Source organism: Zingiber officinale, chromosome 2B (assembly GCF_018446385.1).
Source record: "Zingiber officinale cultivar Zhangliang chromosome 2B, Zo_v1.1, whole genome shotgun sequence".
Lineage (NCBI taxonomy): Eukaryota > Viridiplantae > Streptophyta > Magnoliopsida > Zingiberales > Zingiberaceae > Zingiber > Zingiber officinale.
The window spans coordinates 113,524,445-113,544,425 of NC_055989.1; the positions used below are offsets into that span (position 1 = coordinate 113,524,445).

General features: G+C 37.4%; 1 protein-coding gene across 1 annotated transcript; it reads left to right on the top strand.

Moving 5' to 3' along the window:
* Window positions 1-9,632: 9,632 nt before the first annotated feature.
* On the top strand, window positions 9,633-13,618 carry LOC122048587. The gene is made up of 7 exons (XM_042610138.1): window positions 9,633-10,773; window positions 10,946-11,142; window positions 11,236-11,439; window positions 11,526-11,618; window positions 11,698-11,805; window positions 11,883-12,293; window positions 13,541-13,618. The coding sequence occupies exons 1-7, from the start codon at window positions 9,633-9,635 to the stop codon at window positions 13,616-13,618; spliced, it is 2,232 nt and encodes a 743-aa protein (XP_042466072.1).
* The last annotated feature ends 6,363 nt before the right edge of the window (window positions 13,619-19,981 follow it).

Here is a 19,981-nt window from a genome sequence, read left to right on the forward strand (position 1 = left end):
CTAAAAAATTCTTAGTTAATCCAGTTGGCTAGAACCTATATTGGGTTCCTAAGTCTTGCTTAATCTAAATTTTAATCGGATCTAGCGCTCTCAGCAAGAAAATTAAACAGTGAGTTTCTTTATGAGGTTTTGTATAAGGAAGTGGTTGTTGCCCCAATAACCAAGATGGTCTAGTGCCTCGCCACGACCTGGAAGTCAAAATATTGAAATAAAATGTTTAATTAACTTTCTGATAAAGCATTAAAGTTGAAATTTAATAATGCTTTAAAAAGTCTTGTTAACATTTTTTTGAAAGTTTGTCAAACAATTTTTTAATTCCTAAAAATTAAATTATTTTTGCATAAGTTAAAATTTCTTCTAAAATTGGAGATTACTGCTTAATTTTTTTTACTTGCGAAAATTTTCAAAAATATTTTCGCAAAGTTGCCTAAGTCAGGATTTTTTTAAAATTCTCTTACTTAAAGGTTCACTTAGAAAATTTTCTGTACTTAGAGTTTTCTTAGAAAAATTTTCTTACTTAAAGTTTACTTAGAAATTTTTTTATTACAAAATTTTTCAAAGTTTTCAAATTTTTACCCTTAGAATTTTTCCTAGAACCCCAATATTTTATGTGATCAAAGGGGGAGAAGGAAAAGTATAAGTTTAGGGGGAGGTAGACTAATTTTTTCTATCTTGTTGCACTTTATTGCAAAATTAGTTAGTTTATTTTTATGTCTATTTACCCTAGCTTAACTTGGGTTGCTCACATCAAAAAGTGAGAGATTGTTGGAACCCTAAGGTTGTTTTAGTGTGATCAACAAGTTAAGTTAGGTCCAGTGTATTTTTAACCTTGTGTCTAAGTGTGCAGGAGCTTAGGAGCACAGGTAGTCGAGCGGAAGATGCAGCTAGCGAGAAGGATGGTACACGGTGCGTCCGAGGGATGAGGCACTACGGAAGAGTACACCGGCGGACGAGAAGGAAGCGTGCAGTGGTTCCGAGGGATAAGAAGCCGGAGCGGAAGACTATTCAGGGAGCAAGAGACGTAGCTAGCAAGAAGGTGGGCACGGGGTGCGACCGAGGGACGAAGACTACGGATGAGTATGCTGGCAGACGAGAAGGAAGCACACGATGATTCCGAGGGACGAGAAGCCGGAGCAGAAGTCTGCTCGAGAAGACCGGAAGTTGGGTTCAGGTGACCCCTATTCCGGATGGCTGAAATCACCCAAGCAAGCGGAGCCGAAACTGAAAACCTAGACCGAGGCAAGCAACACCGGAGCAGAGGGCCCAGACCAGAAAATCAACTTGGTTGACTTAGTGGTCCGGGCGCCCGGAACCATTTCGAGCTCCTAGAGTCGGACTTTATCCAGATCGCGGTCAAACTGCGATCCGTACGTAGGGGATAAAATTTTATACCCCCACCAGGGCGCCTGGAACCCTTCGGGGTGCCCTGACCAAGGCTATAAATACATCCTTGGTTCAGAAGCTTAACATAATTCCAAGCAACCCATTTCCAACACTTGTACGCTTCATTTCTAGATTAGCTTCTTTGTTTTTACGCTTCACTGCTGTAAGAGGCTTCTCTGCCTAAAGGGGATACTAGTGCGACATCTTCCTTGTATTAACAACCTCCCCGGTTGTAACCAAGTAAAACATCCTTTGCCTCTTCCTTCTGTTCTATTTAGTTAATTTACTTTATGCAAGTATTATTCTGTTGAAAGTTCAAGAAGGGTTGTTTTTATTTTTTCAGGCTATTCAACCCCCTTTCTAGCTGGCCCCAACAGTCCAACACTGTTACGCAACTACAAGTGTATGGTTTTGTCGTCAGTAATAAAAATATCGAATCCACAGGGACTGTTGATTAAGCACTAGAGATATCGCAAAGTAAGTTATCTAGACAAACCTAAGATGGGTGAGAAAGGAGAGTAAGAGAGAGAGAAGAGGAAAGTTAGAAGAGAGAGAATCGATCTTGGAGGGAATGAGCTTCGGGAGATGGATTCTAGGATTTTAGTTTCATTATAATACTAGGAGATACTACATAGATTGCTTAGTTTCTATCCTCTATGTCAATGCTCTTGAAGGAAGTTAGATTGGCCAGTATCCCTAAGTATCACATAGAGACGATCCTTGTGAAATCCTGTAACGGTTAACCCCCCTGTCACGAGGGCGCCTCGGTAGATCACTGGGATACATATCTAGTAAAGAACAATAAGGATAAGGGTTGAGGTTCGGTACGATTACCTACTTCCTTATGGAGGAATTGCCTCTCCTTTCAAGAGAATGTCCTAGACGTCCGTGAACGGGTTACCCTTGTAGGATCCCTCGGGTATACGATCTAGATCACTCTCTTTACGAGAGCAGCAGTTCCTAAGGGATTGTCTCTCCTTTGAGGGAACGTCTTAGATATTCGGAAAGGGTTACCCCTGTCACTAGGGTACCTTGGTCAATACGCTCTAAGGTATCTCCTTTGCGGTATCAACAATCCTCCACATCAATCAATCAAAGAATAGAAATATAAACATCTCACACAAGCATGAACAAGACATTAACAAGTCATCGTATAGAAACAAAGTGAATCTATATAGTTCTACATCTCCATCACATTACAAATACTCCCTAATCCTAGAAGAGGACGTCTACTCTATTGTGGGGGAAGAACAACCCCAGAACATAAAGAAAAGCATACTTACAACCCTAGAAGGAAAGGAAGAAGAGATGCTTGATGATTCCGATGTCTTGGGGATGCATCGTATAGAAACAAAGTGAATCTATATAGTTCTACATCTCCATCACATTACAAATACTCCCTAATCCTAGAAGAGGACGTCTACTCTATTGTGGGGGAAGAACAACCCCAGAACATAAAGAAAAGCATACTTACAACCCTAGAAGGAAAGGAAGAAGAGATGCTTGATGATTCCGATGTCTTGGGGATGCTTCCTTGCTCCAGAGATGGATGGATCATGAAGAGACGGTGGTGGATGAAGCTCGACGGCTTTCCCCCAAGGGGAGGGATGAAGTCCCGAACCAAAGATGCCAAGAATAGGGTTCTTGACCCTTTTATACTTCCTCCAAGCCGCCCAGGAAAACTAGGATTACGGGGTGTCTGGTAAACCGAGTTTTTCACCCATTAAACCAGGTTTTCTCGTGATCTCCCCTGAACCAAAGTTGTATCTTTTGAAATTATCTTCAATCTGATACTTGGATCGAGCCCTGGCTCCAACCGAGCCGAAAGTTATGGCGGTTCGAACTTTGGTCTGCGGTCTGGGCGGAGGTCCAGTTGAACCCACGGTTGGGAGGCACAGCCGTGCCATTTAGCACGGGAAAACAATTCTTTCTCTGTGTTGGATCTGAAGAAAAGTTGTAGATCATGAAGTCAGCTACGTTTCGGTATAAAGAACAGCCCGAAACTCCAACGGACAACAAAGTTATGGTCAAGTTACAATCGGTCTGCAATCTGTACAGAATTCAGCACAGCTCTATTTTGGCGTGGCACGGCCCGCGTTCTTCGTCGCACGGCCGTGTGGAATCCACACGGCTTCCTCTCGGGTTGAGTCACACGGCCGTGCGAGGTTGCACGTCTGTGGCCTTCTTCGTCTCTGCCGAGGTCACACGGCCGTGTGAATTCACACGGTCGTGACCTTTCTCTACTACAACATTTTTTATTTTTGGCAACGCCTCTCATTGCAACGACTTAAAAACCGTTCTCTTAAAGTACATTAGGCCACGGTTTTTAATAGTATTGGTTTAATAAATTTTTTTAATATGCAACGATTAAAAACCGTTCTCTAAAATACATTTATTAAAAAAAATTATACTAAATAGATTAGGCAACGGTTTTTAATATTTTTTTTTTAAATATTGTTGCGCTACATTAAGCAACGATTTAAACTACAATATTCTTTATTTTTTGCAACGCCTCTCATTGCAACAGTTTAAAAACCGTTCTTTTAAAATACATTAGGCAACGGTTTTTTTTTAATTTTTTTTGCAACGATTAAAAATCGTTCTCTTAAAATACATTAGGCAACGGTTTTTTTTTTATTTTTCTCCAACGATTAATAACCGTTCTCTAAAATAAAATTTCTATTTTTATTTTCCTTTTCTAAAATAAATCCTACCGCGCGCATTTTCCTTATCCTGACACATTTTACAAATGTCATCCTAAATAATAAATATATTAATCTAATTTATATCATGTAGTGTTTTGTAACGACCCAACTTTCCCTATTTCGAGTTCTAAATGTCCTTAAAAATATTGGAAAATGCTTTTAAAATATTCTAGAGATTTTTAGGATTTTTTAGAGTATTTTTATGTAATTTTTGGAGGTCGTTTGATATTTTTACTAAACGAAAGTTTTGACAAAAAATTTCCAAGTCAAGAATCAAACCCGTGACCTCCGGCCGAACCCAACCTTAATCGAATTCAGCCAGCCAACTGTTCTACAAACGTTTTGTGAATAAATATGGAACGAAATATATTTAAGCAGTAGTTAGGAACGTTTAAAATAAAAAGGGAATAAAACGCTCGTCTGAGGATTCGAAACCACGACCTTTGACTTGGTCAAATCGTAGTTGACCAGATGTGCCAAGCGGGCATTGCTGATTAAGAAAGGAGTGGATTTTATATAAGTAGTAGTTGGTTAATGGAATAATGAAGTTATAAAGGGAGAACTTAGGTTTTACCGTGACCTAAAAAAAAAAAACCTTTCCTCTCCTTTCTCTGTCGCGGCGTGTCGCCATTCTCTGCTTGGGCGGAAACACAACGGAGGCTAGGGCTTCACTCCGGCGGTCGGTGGAGGGGGTTTTTCGAGAGATTTCTTCATCTTCACAATCCTCTCGGCAAGGAGAACACGTAGACGCAAGAAGTGGCCGGAAAACTCGAGTTATCCGAACCCTAGAAGTTCTCTTCTCGGTTGTAAGTGCAAGACCAAGTGTAAGTTGCTACTCACCTGCAGTAGGAGTAGTTCCGCGGCTTTGTTATCGTATAGCGGTTTTTGATTTCTATAGAATAGACTTGAGAAGTTTTATTTGAACCTGAAATTTGTTTTCCTTGGGTTGCTTCTTCTGGATTTGGGAATTTGAAGAGATAGTAAGTTTTGCTTGAGATTTTCACTGATTGAAGTTGGGTTCTTCATTTGTTGGGCGTGGCTTTGGTGGTTAGATCTACAGATCGAAGCATGAATTATGTGAATATGTTGGTTCTTGAACAGCGCATCCTTATGGAACTAGTTGTAGAGTTTGGATTTAGTATGATAGAAACATGTTATGGTTGCCCTGCATGTTTTTCAAACGGAATTAGATGTAGAGTTCATATTTAGCAGGATAGCAATATGTTATAATTGTCTGTTATTATTTACTATTCTTAGTTAATCCTTACTTCATAAATTACTTTTTCATTATTTTAGTATTTAAGTCTTTTAATTTATGTAATGATAATTTATCTAAATATTTTTAGTAGGAAAAGTATGATCTTCCTCTTGGTATCTAAATAATTTATGTAATATTTTTATGGACTCTCATTCATGTTATTTTGGTGGGTGAATTTAACTCATCATCATATTCATGCCTTTTAAGAATATCATAGCTTTTCATTACATATTGACATACAAGTAAATATTCCTTATCCTTTTTTATTTGATGCTATCCTAAGGAAGCCGATGGACAAGGCGTGGATGAAATTACCAAGATATAGCCCAGAATACATTAATGGTGTTGAAGTTTTTTTGAATTATGCGTACACAAAAGGAAACCCCCAAGGAGTAGAGATTTTGTGCCCTTGTGCTAAATGCCACAATGCTTTTTGGAGGACAAGGGCAGTGGTGCTTGATCATTTAATTGGATACGGATTTGAAAAAGGATATGATGTTTGGGTTCGTCATGGTGAGGGGCTAATAAACCCGATGGATCTCAATGGTGATATGGATGATAGAGAGGATGCAATTGATGATATTGATGGACTATTGTATGAACAATTTAGAGATGTGGCACAAGAAGAAAATGGAGTTGGCGAAGGCCCTAATGAAGATGCTAAAAAGTTCTATAATCTACTTGAAGATGCAAAGCAAGAGTTGTACCCGGGTTGCAAAAACTTCACTAAATTGTCATTCACTATTCGACTGTATTTGTTGAAGTGCCTTTATGGTTGGAGTAATGCATCTTTCAATGCTTTATTATGTTGTTGAGAGAATCTATGCCTCAATTGAATATTCCCGATTCATTAAACAAAACTAGAGGCATGATAAGGGATTTGGGGCTTGGTATAAAAAGATTGATGCTTGCCCTAATGACTGCATGCTATATTAGAAAGATCACGAGAATGACACCTCTTGCCATGTTTGTGGAGCTCCACGATGGATTGAGAATGTTGAAGGAGATCGCCAACTTGAGGAAAATAAGAAAGCTTACAAAATTTCCGGTAAAGTTTTGAGACACTTCCCCTTGATTCCTAGGCTTCAAAGGTTATTTTTGTGTTCAAAGACAGCTGGCTCATTAAGGTGGCATGAAGAGGAGCGTTCAAAGGATGGAAAGTTAAGGCATCCTGCGGATGGAGAGGCGTGGAAAGACTTCGATAAATGTCATCCTAACTTTGCCAGTGATTCACGAAACATAAGGCTTGGATTGACCAGTGATGGATTTAATCCTTTTAGATCCATGAATGTGTCTCACAGTACTTGGCCTATGGTTTTGATACCATATAACTTTCCACCTTGGTGGTGTATGAAGGTTGAGTATGCTATGCTATCTTTATTAATCCCTGGCCCGCAATCACCAGGGAATAACATTGATGTGTACCTCCAACCATTGATTGAGGAGTTGAAGTTATTGTGGGATTCAGGAGTAGAAACATATGATTCTTCACTAAATCAAACTTTTCAAATGCGAGCAGCTCTATTGTGGACTATCAGTGATTTTCCTGGGTATGCTATGTTGAGTGGGTGGAGTACAAAAGGGAAATTTGCATGTCCTTGTTGCAATTATAACACTAATTCAACTTATTTGAGGTATAGTCGAAAGATGTGTTATATGGATCATCGTGTTTTTTTGCCTATGGATCATGAATATAGATCAAATACAAGGGCTTTTAATGGGAGAAAAGAATCCAGGCCTCCGCCAACTTTGTTGAAAGGGAAAGATACCTTAGAATTATTAGAAAACTTCAATAATGTCTTTGGAAAGATGCAAAAAAAACTTACCAATGGTCCTTGGAAGAAAAAATCAATTTTTTTTGAGTTGTCATATTGGAAGCACAATAGCTTGCACCATAACCTTGATGTGATGCATATAGAGAAAAATATATTTGATAATATAATTGGGACTTTGTTGGATATCCCAGGGAAGACAAAAGATCATGAAAAAGCTCGTTTTGACTTACAAGACATGGGCATTAGAAAGAAACTTCATCCCAAAGAGACAAATGGAGGTAAAAATATAATGTTCTCAAAAGCATGTTTCTCCATGACTCCGAATGAGAAGACTATTTTCTGTGGTGTTTTAAAGAAAGCAAAAATACCAGATGGTTGTGCGTCAAACATCTCAAGATGTGTTCATGTTGCTGAGAAGAAAATTTATGGTTACAAAAGTCATGATGCACATTTCATTCGACATTACTTGCTACAAGTAGCTGTGAGAAGCACAATGTCCAACCAGGTTTCCCACCCTTTAATTCGTCTTTGTTCATTTTTTCGTTGCTTATGCCAAAAAGTAATTGACGTGGGGGATCTTAATATCTTGCAATCAGAGATTACTAAAACACTCTGCCAGTTGGAGACAATTTTTCCTCCTAGTTTTTTTTATATAATGGTTCATTTGCCTATACATCTAGTGGATGAGATAAAATTAGGAGGGCCAGTACAATTTCGATGGATGTACTTTCCAGAAAGATATTTAGGTAAATTGAAGAGTTATGTTCGTAACAAGAGTCGACCAGAAGATTCTATTGCTGAGGGATACTTGGTTGAGGAATGCTTAACATTATGCTCACGATATTTGCATGGTGGTGTAGAAACAAGGCTTAATAGAATGACAAGGAATAGTGATAGATGTGATCCTTGTGAAGTTGGCATTGGTCATTCTATTGGAAGTGCAAAAGTAATTTCTCTGGAATACAAGTTAAGGAGTCAAGCCCACCGTTACATCTTGTTTAATCATGATGAAGTTCAAGAATTCATTAGGTAAGTAAATCTATTGGTTGTTGGCTTTAATTATGTTAAAAGTATTTTACATTCATTTTAACAATGCAATTTCAATTGTAGGGAGCATGAAAACGTAATTACAAATGTTAAAAAAAGAAAGAAGTGGAGCAAAGCAAAGAGTCAAGGACAAGATTTCGTTGAGTGGTTCAAAAATCGTGCTTTGATGGATGATGTACCTGACCACCTTAAGGAGCTATCTAGAGGACCAAATACAATTGCAAGATATTTTTCTAGCTATGTCATTAATGGTTACCGGTTTAATACAAAGCAACGTGATGCAAAACGCAAGACACAAAATAGTGGTGTTTCAGTGGTGTCAGTGACTCAAAGCTTTGCTAGCACTAAAGATGAAAATCCAACAACAAAACCAATAGCATACTATGGATCAATTATTGAAATAATTGAACTGGACTACTATGGTAGTTCTAAATTTGTGTTATTTCGATGTGATTGGTATGAAGTTGAGGGTGACAAGTATGGGTTGACTTGTGTTTACTTCAATAAGAGATGTTATGTAGATGATCCTTTTGTGTTGGCTTCTCAGGTCCACCAATGCTTCTATATTGAAGATCCTTTTGATGCTAATAGAAAATATGTTATGAAGACCGTTCCACGAGACTTTTTTAATATGAAAGATGATATAAATTCAAATGCCCAGGAGTTATATCAAAGCGAACCATCAGATCATGCTGTAAATCTAGCTATAGTTGATTCCAATTATGAAGTCGAGTTGGTCAGGGATGATATGTCGGCGACGGTTATTGAAAATCCATTGCTTGAGTCAAATATGGTGGAATCGGAAGATGAATTAGATTTTGATGTCTCTTTGTCAGAATCCATGGATTAGTCTATCTGTACTGATTTTATTTTGTGAATTCAATAGTAACTAATTAGTCTATCTGTACTGATTTTATTTTGTGAATTCAATAGTAACTAATTAGTCTATCTGTACTGATTTTGTCACTTTTTGCGCTAGACATTTAAACACAATGAGTATCTTTTATTTGTTCCAAATTGCTAATATTTGCTTATCTGCTATTCAAATAGCTTCTTTACTTTATTTGTTCTAAATTTCTAATATCTACTATTCAACTTGGCTGGTTCTAGAGTATTGTGTTGGTGGTGACCTCGTGACATTATTGAAGCAGGTGAGTGTGTTTATTTTTTGCAAACCTCGTGGCATGATCCTTCTGTATAAAGACAATTTGATCCTTCAGTATAGAGATGCTTCCTTAGTTGACTCACTAGTTGTTTTCCTCAGTCTCCTTTCCCTAAGTTCTTTGGAGACAATTTGATCCTTCAATATATTATTTATCTTATAGTATCACCAGTTTCTTTGTTTACAGAAATTTGTTCTTAATTTCAATGCTTTTGTTCTTAATTTTTCATACATTGTCTCATTTGTTATGTTATTGTTTTAATCATTTTATGTGCTTTTGGTTTTTTTCCTTTTTTAGAAAAATGAACAGGAGAATTGATATTGAACCTCATCAATTTCAAGTTAAGTCCAGTGCTGAATTGCTCAAACTGTATAAAGTAAAAGTAGAAGGTGCCAAGAATATGAAGAAAAACAAAGAATCTACTTCAAAGCAAGAGCCAAGGAAAAATTCTATGGCTGGAAGTGCAGTCCAAGAAGCTAGAAATACTCAAATACAACATCAAAAGAAAGACCAAAGGAAGCAGCCATTGACCACTACAAGTGCAATTCAAGAAGGTGCCAAAAATATGAAGAAAAACAAAGAATCTACTTCAAATCAAGAGCCAAGGAAAAATTCTACGGCTGGAAGTGAAGTCCAAGAAGCTAGAAATACTCAAATACAACATCAAAAGAAAGACCAAAGGAAGCAGCCATTGACCACTACAAGTGCAATTCAAGAAGGTGCCAAAAATATGAAGAAAAACAAAGAATCTACTTCAAATCAAGAGCCAAGGAAAAATTCTACTGTTGCAAGTGTAGTCCAAGAAGCTAGAAATACTCAAATACAACATCAAAAGAAAGACCAAAGCAAGCAACCATTAAGCACTACAAGTGCAGTTCAAGAAGTTAGAATGCAGCAAGAAAAGTTAGAAGTAAGATCTACTTTGATGCAACATGGAAAGCAAGAACAGAGGAAGAAGCTATTAGCCATTGGAAGTGCAGTCCAAGTAGGAAGATCTACTCAAACACACCACAAAAAGCAAGACCAGATGAGGCAATCCTTAGCCACTCGAAGTGAAGTCGAAGTTGGAGGATCTACTTACATTCCAAGTCAAAAAGACCTTGATAACCATGCATTTTTAGTCCAACCTGAATCATCTAAGAAGATTGATGACCAAATTGACAGATTTTGTCCAAATAATTTGAAGAGACAACTGAGAAATACAATAGGAGATCATGGTCAAGGATCTACGGAAGAACAACCAGCCTCTAAGAAGCCAAAGGCTACTTCAAAGTGTCCTGCTATATCACTTGAAAAATATATTAATAACCATAGGGATCAACTTGAAGAAGAGGAATTAGAAGATGAAGAGAGTGAAGAAAATGACATAGAACAAGCAGTTGAAGGGGATATCAACTTTGAAAATGAAGAAGATGAGGATACTAATGACAATACAACCGAAGGTAACATTTTTTCTAGTTTAAGGGGATATCAACTTTTGATTTTAACTCATTTGTGTTTTAAGTGTCTTTGCTTATTTTAGACATTATGAAAATATGAAATTTCTTGTTTATTCGTAATGTTAATTAGGGGCAACATCGAAGAGAAAACGGGGAAAGACATTGTGTAAAAAAGTTCATGAACGATCAATAAATGATAGACAAGAAATCATCTTGAATAAAGAAGGAGAACCCATTGGACTAAACCAGAAGACAGTTTCTCAACTTAGTAGTTTCTTGGGAACAATAGCAAGAAGTGCAGATTTGTGTCCGCTTATTTACACAAATTGGAAAGTTATACCAAACAAACAACACATATGGAATTATATCAATGTATCAACTTTTTTACTTTTGCGTTTCTACTACATGTGTGTTTTAGTATTTTTATAAATTAGATCTTTATAACTGCATTACTTTTCTTGGCAGCAAAAATACATCATTCCAGAAAAAGGGGAGAAGGATGTGTATGGTATTATAAATGATGCTTGGAGGCGATATAAATGTTGGATTAAGAAAAATCATTTCACCGAGTATACAACCATGCGCGAGCGGTTGAAAAATCGTCCTCAAGACATACCAGAAGCACACTTTAGAGTGTTGATGGATTATTGGAGACTTGAAACCATTCAAGTAAGATACATATTTTTATAATTAAGTAATATTTTATATTATATTTTTCATGTTTGATAAAATTCATTTTTCATTAATGAATTTAGGAAATAAGTGATCAAAATGCTAAAAATATTGCTCAACAAAAATGGAGACACCGTGCAGGGCCTATAAGTTTTGCTTGTATAAAGGAGAGATTGGTATTCTATTCTATTTGTTATAAGCATACATTTAAATTAGCCTAAATTTAGTGCTTAAATCATTGTTTTCTTCATGTAGAGTGCAAGCAAGGAGGATAAAGAGTCTCCAACTCAAGCTGAAATGTTCATTGAAACTCGACAGAGTAAGAAAGGAAAACAACTAGATCAAGAAACAAATAATGCAATTGTAAGTGTTTCTCTACGCTTTACATGTCAAATGTAATTATTCACTATCACAATTAACATTACTTATACAATTGCTAGACAAAACTTCAAGACTTGATTGAAAATTCTAGTGTACCTTCTACTGAGGCTTTTAAGACTGTATTTGGCAAAGAGAAGCCAGCGAGAGTGCGATGCTATGGAAGAACTACAACACCTACACTCTTAAAAAGAAATGAAGAAATAGCAGAAATTGAGAAAAGGCATGCTAATGAAGTCAAACATTTAACTGATAAGGTGCACGAGATAGAAACAAAACATGAAGAGATGGAGGTGAAACATAGTAAAGAGATGGTGGCAATGGAGCAAAAATTTCAACTTCTTCTAAGGACCATGTTAAATCAAAATGACTCAGGAATAGACATGGAGTCTTTGGCAGCTTTGTTATCTCCATGTGATGCTAATAGTGGTCTACGTTCATCCACATCTACTCATGCTCCAAATAATCCCAAGGTAAAAATGAAGTTCATATTAAATAAATATTTTTAGAATTTGTTCAAATATTTATGCACTCAAGGCATAACTTGTGGTAATTCCCTTTTTCAATAGACTTATTGCATCCTTGGTATACCTGTCTAACTTGACTTATTGTACGTAACCACTTGACTTATTGCATCCTTCAATAGACTCCAAATTTAGTTATTAGTTAGATCTTCATATCTTGTCCTTGGTATACCTGACTAACTTGGGGTCTCGACTTTCACTGTGTTTGAAAATTGGAACAGATAGCTGGATCTATTTTATAAAATGTTACATCTTTTATCATCCCTATATCTACAATAATTACTTTGTACTGATTTTAGACTATTTTTATACATAATCACATGATAAATTTCAAATGTAAATAGTCAAATTCAGTAGCATGAATTTTATCTATGCCCTCTGTAGCATGCAAATCTTAGCATCCGTTTTATTATTTCCTAAACAAAAGAATACATGCATTTTATCTATCATAGATAATTAGATCACAACCATGTATTCTGTAAAAGAGGAATCCTTAACATACAAGAGCATTTAAACTAGTTTTGTCCATAACCATGCAACTCGCGTGATAGAGTTTATAATGTCCGAGTAAGCGTGCTTCACACCTAAGCATACTATTAAGCCATCAACCTTGATATGCAACTGTAGCATGCAAATTTTAATGTCCGTGTTACAATTTCCTAACAAAAGAATCACTAGCATACAATTTCCTAACCATGCAGTTGTGGATATTAACTTATACTGGCACATCTTTTCCTCTAGGAGTCATCTATTCTTGCCTGGTAATTAATATGTGTAATCAAACAAAGACACCTGCTCAGGGTTTGGCAAATAGAAATTTAGTTTGGGCTAAGAACTCATTGATGTACTAGGATTTGAGTCTGAATCTTCATGATGCAAGGCATCGTCACCGGACCATATTATGGATGCCCTAGTATGTGTGTGATATTCTACCTCTGACCTTAGGTATCATTTTAGGCTCTGAATTGATTTAAAGACTCACAGTAGTACAGGCCTAGAAGAAGCAATGCAAGGAGACATGCAAATTATAACCAGTAATATATACACAGATTTGATTGGTCATGCTATGAGTGTCACATTACAAGCATTGAATATGCACCAAACTAACATCTGTAGTGGTTAAGATAATATCAGTCCTCATTATGCACCTAATGTTTTCTTTATAATTCTACAATATTCCTTTTTTTTGTATACAGGATCCTAATATGGATGGTGATCATATGGATGAAGATCAAATGTTGGACATAGAAGCGGAAGAAGATGATGCTATATAGCTTGATTTTTTAGTACAAGTATTGATAGTGGATGAAGGTCAAATGTGGATGCAGATCAAATGTTTTGATCAGTAATGATAGATGATAAATGATTTTATATTTTGTGCGCAAAGATTTAAGTTTAATGTAGAGAAATATTAAGACAAATGTGGATGAAGATGATGCATACTTTGTTAATTAGTATATTTGTTTGAGTATTATAATATTTTGTTTTGGATAACAACGTAATTAATTTTCTTCAATATGTATGTGGATGATTAATATATTTTGAGTATGTTTTTCTTTAATTGGTATAATTTTCTTCAATTGGTATATTTTCAGTATTAATTTTTTCTGTTGCTATCAACGACAACAGTTTTCCTCTATTGTTATCAATAACAACGGTTTTCTTGTGTTGCAATCAAAGGCAACGGTTTTTCCTGTGTTGCAATCAAAGGCAACGGTTTTTTCTGTTGCTATCATAGATAACGGTCATAAACCGTTGCCATAGAATGATTAAAAAATTGTTGCCTATATTCATCAAAGGCTACGATTTTTTTTATAGTGTTGTGAATTATTAGTAAAGTCGTTGCCTAAACAAAAGGCAACGATTGACTATACCACGGTTTAAAAACCGTTGTTTAAAGAAAAGGCAACGGTTTTTATACTTTAGGCCACATTTATTGGACGTTGCCATTGGTGAAAAATGTTGTACCACTGGAATGTTGGCACGGCCGTGTGCTGCTTGGCCACTATCATGGGGGCACGGCCGTGCATGGTTGCACGGCCATACCTTGCTTGGCTGCTGGTGGTGAGGCACGGTCGTGCACGGTTGCACGGCTGTGCTCTGATTCCTCTCTGGATTGGCCACACGATCGTGCAAGGTTGCACGACCGTGCTCTCTGCTTTGTCCTGGTGCGTCGACAATCACCGTTTTCGCTCCAAAAGTTATCCCTATCAACACAAAACCAAACAAAGAGTAGATATCCGAACAAAAGAGTATATATGGTGAATACATGCTAAAAGAGGCGATCATGCAAGGAATATATACGTATAAAGCAAGTGAATGTGCGTCAAAACATGCATAAACGATCATACTATTTACGCACATCACACCCCCAAACTTAAACCTTTGCTTGTCCTCAAGCAAAACCCGCGATTTAGATTCATATGGTTAAACAGTGCATCATAATATCTAGCGAGTCAATCTAATTCTATCAAATGATTTCATTGGTGAGCAAGATACAAGAAGTAGTTTGAGTATGACCTAAGTAGTAGTCCTTCGTGCTCAGTGCGAAAGTGACATAGATTTATCAAGTTCCAATCCCTAAGTCTAGTCAAGTCATCATAAAATTGTGTTCCTTATGCTTCCGGCGATAGACACTTACCTGCCACACGCAAGGTTCGTTCCCTTCAAAAAATGCTATGCATCGTCTACACAAGGTCTCAAAGGAATACTCAGTATCAAGAGAAACATAGCATTCATTTCCCCAGTAACCTAACTCGGTCTCAAAGGGGTGAATTGCTAGTTTCCACTCATGACAACTATTTTTTATCCCTTTTTTTTCCAATTTTTTTTGCTTTGAATACAAAGTATCAAACTTGAACAAACCTTCATTTTTTATTTTTTTTATTTTTTTGGGATTGATTTTTCCAAATGAGCTTACATGATCTGAGTTTATCCAGTAACCAAAATATAGTTGAGAGGTCACCATAGAAACACAAGTACTAGTCTAATTCTATGAATCATGACTATTTTAGAGTTATCAACCATAAAAAATAGGCATAGTGCATAGAGATCCTAAAACAAGGCCAATACTTAAACTCTTATAGTAAAAACATTACTCACTTCATGCTATCATAGATAGAAAAAGATATATCACTAAACATACTAGCACATGAACCACATAAAATCTAGAATAAACGTGCTAGTATTTTGCAATAAGGAACAAACAATCATAATATGATGTAGAATGCAACTACTAAGCAAAAAGAAATAAGTAAAAACTGAACTAAACTAAATGCATCTAATGCATCCCCCAGACTTAAACTTTTCATTGTCCCAATGAAAACTAAAAACAATGTGGAGGAAATTTAAAGTAAGAGAAGTTACTAAGTGATGAGACATTCATGTTTTTGAAGATACTCCTCTATCCAATGCTCACATTCCTCCACAACTTTGAAATCTACAAAAATAAGATAGACAAGAAAAATTAAGGAGAGGGTATGATTTATTATCAATGAAGTAAAAACAAACTAAAAAGAAAACAAGGAAAATGAACTTAGGTTGCCTCCCAAGAAGCGCTTGTTTAAGGTCATTAGCTCGACCATCTCATTAGATTCATCGAAATCTCGCTCTTAGAGGGGTAAGATATTTTAGAACCCTCTTACCAAGGGCTCTTATTATGGAGGGAGCTTTCATTAAAAAGTGAAGAATCACTCTCTCCATCTTTGTCTTCTTGGAAATTCTTTTAGGAAGTCGAAGACGGTTCAGATCGAGCTTCCAATTATAGGCCCCATGAAAATTTACACACCCAAAAGAAAAACATACCTCTCCCAACCATGTAATATAAGAAGGAACTAGAACCATATTAGTATGAACTGAGTATGTATCAAAAATTGTATCACATCCAATAAAATCAATTATAGGTACCTCTATGAAGTTTTCCAAAAGATCACTAGAAATACTAACCTTGCATTGTTGAGATATACCTGAAAGTTCTAAACATGTGGATGTAACTTCTTCAGAATTAAGTACTGGTTCTAGCTCTGACTCAAGTGGTGGTGCTTCTGAAAATGGTGATTCTTGGGGCTTTGCTTCCATTGCACAAGTCCCTACACATTTATCATCAACCAATTCCATTCTTTCAACTTCCATAGTGTCAATTGGTTGTGTGATCAAAGCAGGTGATTCTTGGGATGTTTCCTCCATAGTACACGTCCCTACACGTTTATCCACCACATCACCATCAAAAGTATTGAGGAGTCCACTAACATCAATAGCATCAATGGAGGGATCAACAACATTATCAGATATTTGAAATAATATTCGTAAAGCTGAGATCCCCCGTTGCACTATTAGCTCTTCAGAAACTTGTGTTGTGGTCTCCATCTGACTTGGAGCAAGGATATTTGTGTGTTGGGAGTCCTCCAAGTCAATCGGCTCATCTGGTTGTGAATGATGTGGTCTGTCCAGTGAAAAATCCTCCTGAAATTCTGAGAAACTCTGAGATGCTTGAAAAGAATGATCAATACCTTGTACATTTCTATAATCAAAATTTTGATGATCCCTCCAATCTTGATTGTAGTGTTGATGTGGGTCAGAGTTCTGCTGCTGGGAAAATGACTGCTCACTCTGCTCTAGAATTAACTGAGGTTGAAAGTTCTGAATTTGATGATCTTCCCAGTCATAGCCATAACTATCAGGAACTTGCTCATATGTATCTTGATGTTGAGGTTGAACCAAACACTAAAGTTCCAGAGTCTTAGCAGATTTTTAGAAAAAATGGCAAATAGCAGCTGGATGAGATGTGCTACCACACACTCCACAAAGGAACTCAAATTGATCATCTTCTGAATCATAATATTCATCAATGGAAGATCTTGCACTTATGGGTGTGAAAAATTCTCTTGAAGTCCTACTTGACATGTTAGTGCTCAAGATATTTAAGAAAAAAATTATGAGAGAAAAACAAAAATGAAGAATTAAAGATAAGAAATAAAATGCTATATGAAAAGCAAGAAACAAAATGTAGAATTTAAATTGCTAGGAAAAAAATGCAGGTTTTTTTTTTGAATTATGATGATGGAAAAACAAAAACTATTCACAAGTCTAGACTAACTAAATTGCTAATCTACTAATGTTAATGCGAACAGTCCCCGGCAACGGCGCCAAAAACTTGTTACGCAACCGTAAGTGTGCGGTTTTGTCGTCAGTAATAAAAAAAATCGAATCCACAGGGACTGTTGATTAAGCACTAGAGATATCGCAAAGTAAGTTATCTAGACAAACCTAAGATTGGTGAGAAAGGAGAGTAAGAGAGAGAGAAGAGGAAAGTTAGAAGAGAGAGAGAATCGATCTTAGAGGGAATGAGCTTCGGGAGATGGATTCTAGGATTTCGATTTCATTATAATACTAGGAGACACTACATAGATTGCTTAGTTCTATCCTCTATGTCAATGCTCTTGTAGGAAGTTAGATTGGCCAGTATCCCTAAGTATCATGTAGAGATGATCCCTGTGAAATCCTATAACGGTTAACCCCCTGTCACGAGGGTGCCTCGGTAGATCACTGGGATACATATCTAGTAAAGAACAATAAGGATAAGGGTAGAGGTTCGGTACGGTTACATATTTCCTTATGGAGGAATTGCCTCTCCTTTCAAGAGAATGTCCTAGACATCCGTGAACGGGTTACCCTTGTAGGGCCCCTCGAGTATACGATCTAGAGCACTCTCTTTACGAGAGCAGCAGTTCCTAAGAGATTGTCTCTCCTTTGAGGGAACGTCTTAGACGTCCGAAAAGGGTTACCCCTGTCACTAGGGTACCTTTGTCAATATGCTCTAAGGTATCCCCTTTCCGGGATTAACAATCCTCCACATCAATCAATCAAAGAATAGAAATATAAACATCTCACACAAGCATGAACAAGACATTAACAAGTCATCGTATAGAAACAAAGTGAATCTACATAGTTCTACATCTCCATCGCATTACAAATACTCCCTAATCCTAGAAGAGGATGTCTACTCCATTGTGGGGGAAGAACAACCCCAGAACATAAAGAAAAGCATACTTACAACCCTAGAAGGAAAGGAAGAAGAGATGCTTGATGATTCCGATGCCTTGGGGATGCTTCCTTTCTCCAGAGATGGATGGATCGTGAAGAGATAACTGTGGATGAAGCTCGACGGCTTTCCCCCGAGGGGAGGGATGAACTCCCGAACCAAAGATGTCAAGAATAGGGTTCTTTACCCTTTTATACCTCCTCCAAGCCGCCCAGGAAAACCAGGATTACGGGGCGTCCGGTAAATCGAGCTTTTCATCCATTAAACCAGGTTTTCTCATGATCTCCCCTGAACCAAAGTTGTAGCTCTTGAAATTATCTTCAATCTGATACTTAGATCGAGCCCTCGCTCCAACCGAGCCGAAAGTTATGGCGGTTCGAACTTTGGTCTGCGGTCTGGGCGGAGGTCCAGTTGAACCCACGGTTGGGAGGCACGGCCGTGCCATTTAGCACGGGAAAACAATTCTTTCTCTTTGTTGGATCTGAAGAAAAGTTGTAGATCTTGAAGTCAGCTACATTTCGGTATAAAGAACAGCCTGAAAATCTAATGGACAACAAAGTTATGGTCAAATTACAATCGGTCTGCAATCTGTCCAGAATTCAGCACAGCTTTATTTTGGCGTGGCACGGCCCGCGTTCTTCGTCGCACGGCCGTGTGGAATCCACACGGCTTCCTCTCGGGTTGAGTCACACGGCCGTGCGAGGTTGCACGTCCGTGTCCTTCTTCGTCTCTGCCGAGGTCACACGGCCGTATGGATTCACACGGTCCCTTTCTCTCCACTGGAATGTTGGCACGGCCGTGCCATTTGGCACGGCCTTATGCTGCTTGGCCACTATCATGGGGGCACGGCCGTGCATGGTTGCACGGCCATACCTTGCTTGGCTGCTGGTGGTGAGGCACGGCCGTGCATGGTTGCACGGCCGTGCTCTGATTCCTCTCTGGATTGGCCACACGGTTGTGCAAGGTTGCACGGCCGTGCTCTCTGCTTTGTCCTGGTGCGTCGACAATCACTGTTTTCGCTCCAAAAGTTATCCCTGTCAACACAAAACTAAACAAAGAGCAGATATCCGAACAAAAGAGTATATATGGTGAATACATGCTAAAAGAGGCGATCATGCAAGGAATATATACGTATAAAGCAAGTGAATGTGCATCAAAACATGCATAAACGATCATACTATTTACGCACATCAAACACCAAGACTTGGTCTTGGATTAGTAGTGTGGGAGAAAAATAAAAATAGCGATTCACTAATTTCGAAGGAAAAAATAAAATATTAATAAAAAAAAATATTATTACAGATTTTGGTAACTTTGATATTTTGCTAATATTAACTAATGCTGAAAAGTTGAGAATGACTATTTCAAAATAATTTTGGAGGAAAAAAATGAAAGATGTAAGAATATTTTTTTTAAGCAAAAATGGTATATAATTTTGTTTTTCAAAAAAAGAACCCCCTCTGCTCGATTGGTGGTTTCACCAATTTAGAGCGACCTAGCATTGATACTAATTGTAGGATTATAGACGTGCTAGAGGGGGGGGGGGGGGAATAGCACGCGTGGCTTTCACGTTCATTTCGGAAAACACAGAGTAAGA

What these genes read in the sequence shown, in the direction of transcription:
- LOC122048587 (XM_042610138.1), top strand. Translation starts at nt 9,633, where the DNA reads ATGAACAGGAGAATTGATATTGAACCTCATCAATTTCAAGTTAAGTCC. An exon ending in CTTGTATAAAGGAGAGATTG is followed by an intron (nt 11,619 to 11,697) that starts GTATTCTATTCT and finishes TTCTTCATGTAG; the next exon opens with AGTGCAAGCAAGGAGGATAA. An exon ending in ATGCTCCAAATAATCCCAAG is followed by an intron (nt 12,294 to 13,540) that starts GTAAAAATGAAG and finishes TTTTGTATACAG; the next exon opens with GATCCTAATATGGATGGTGA.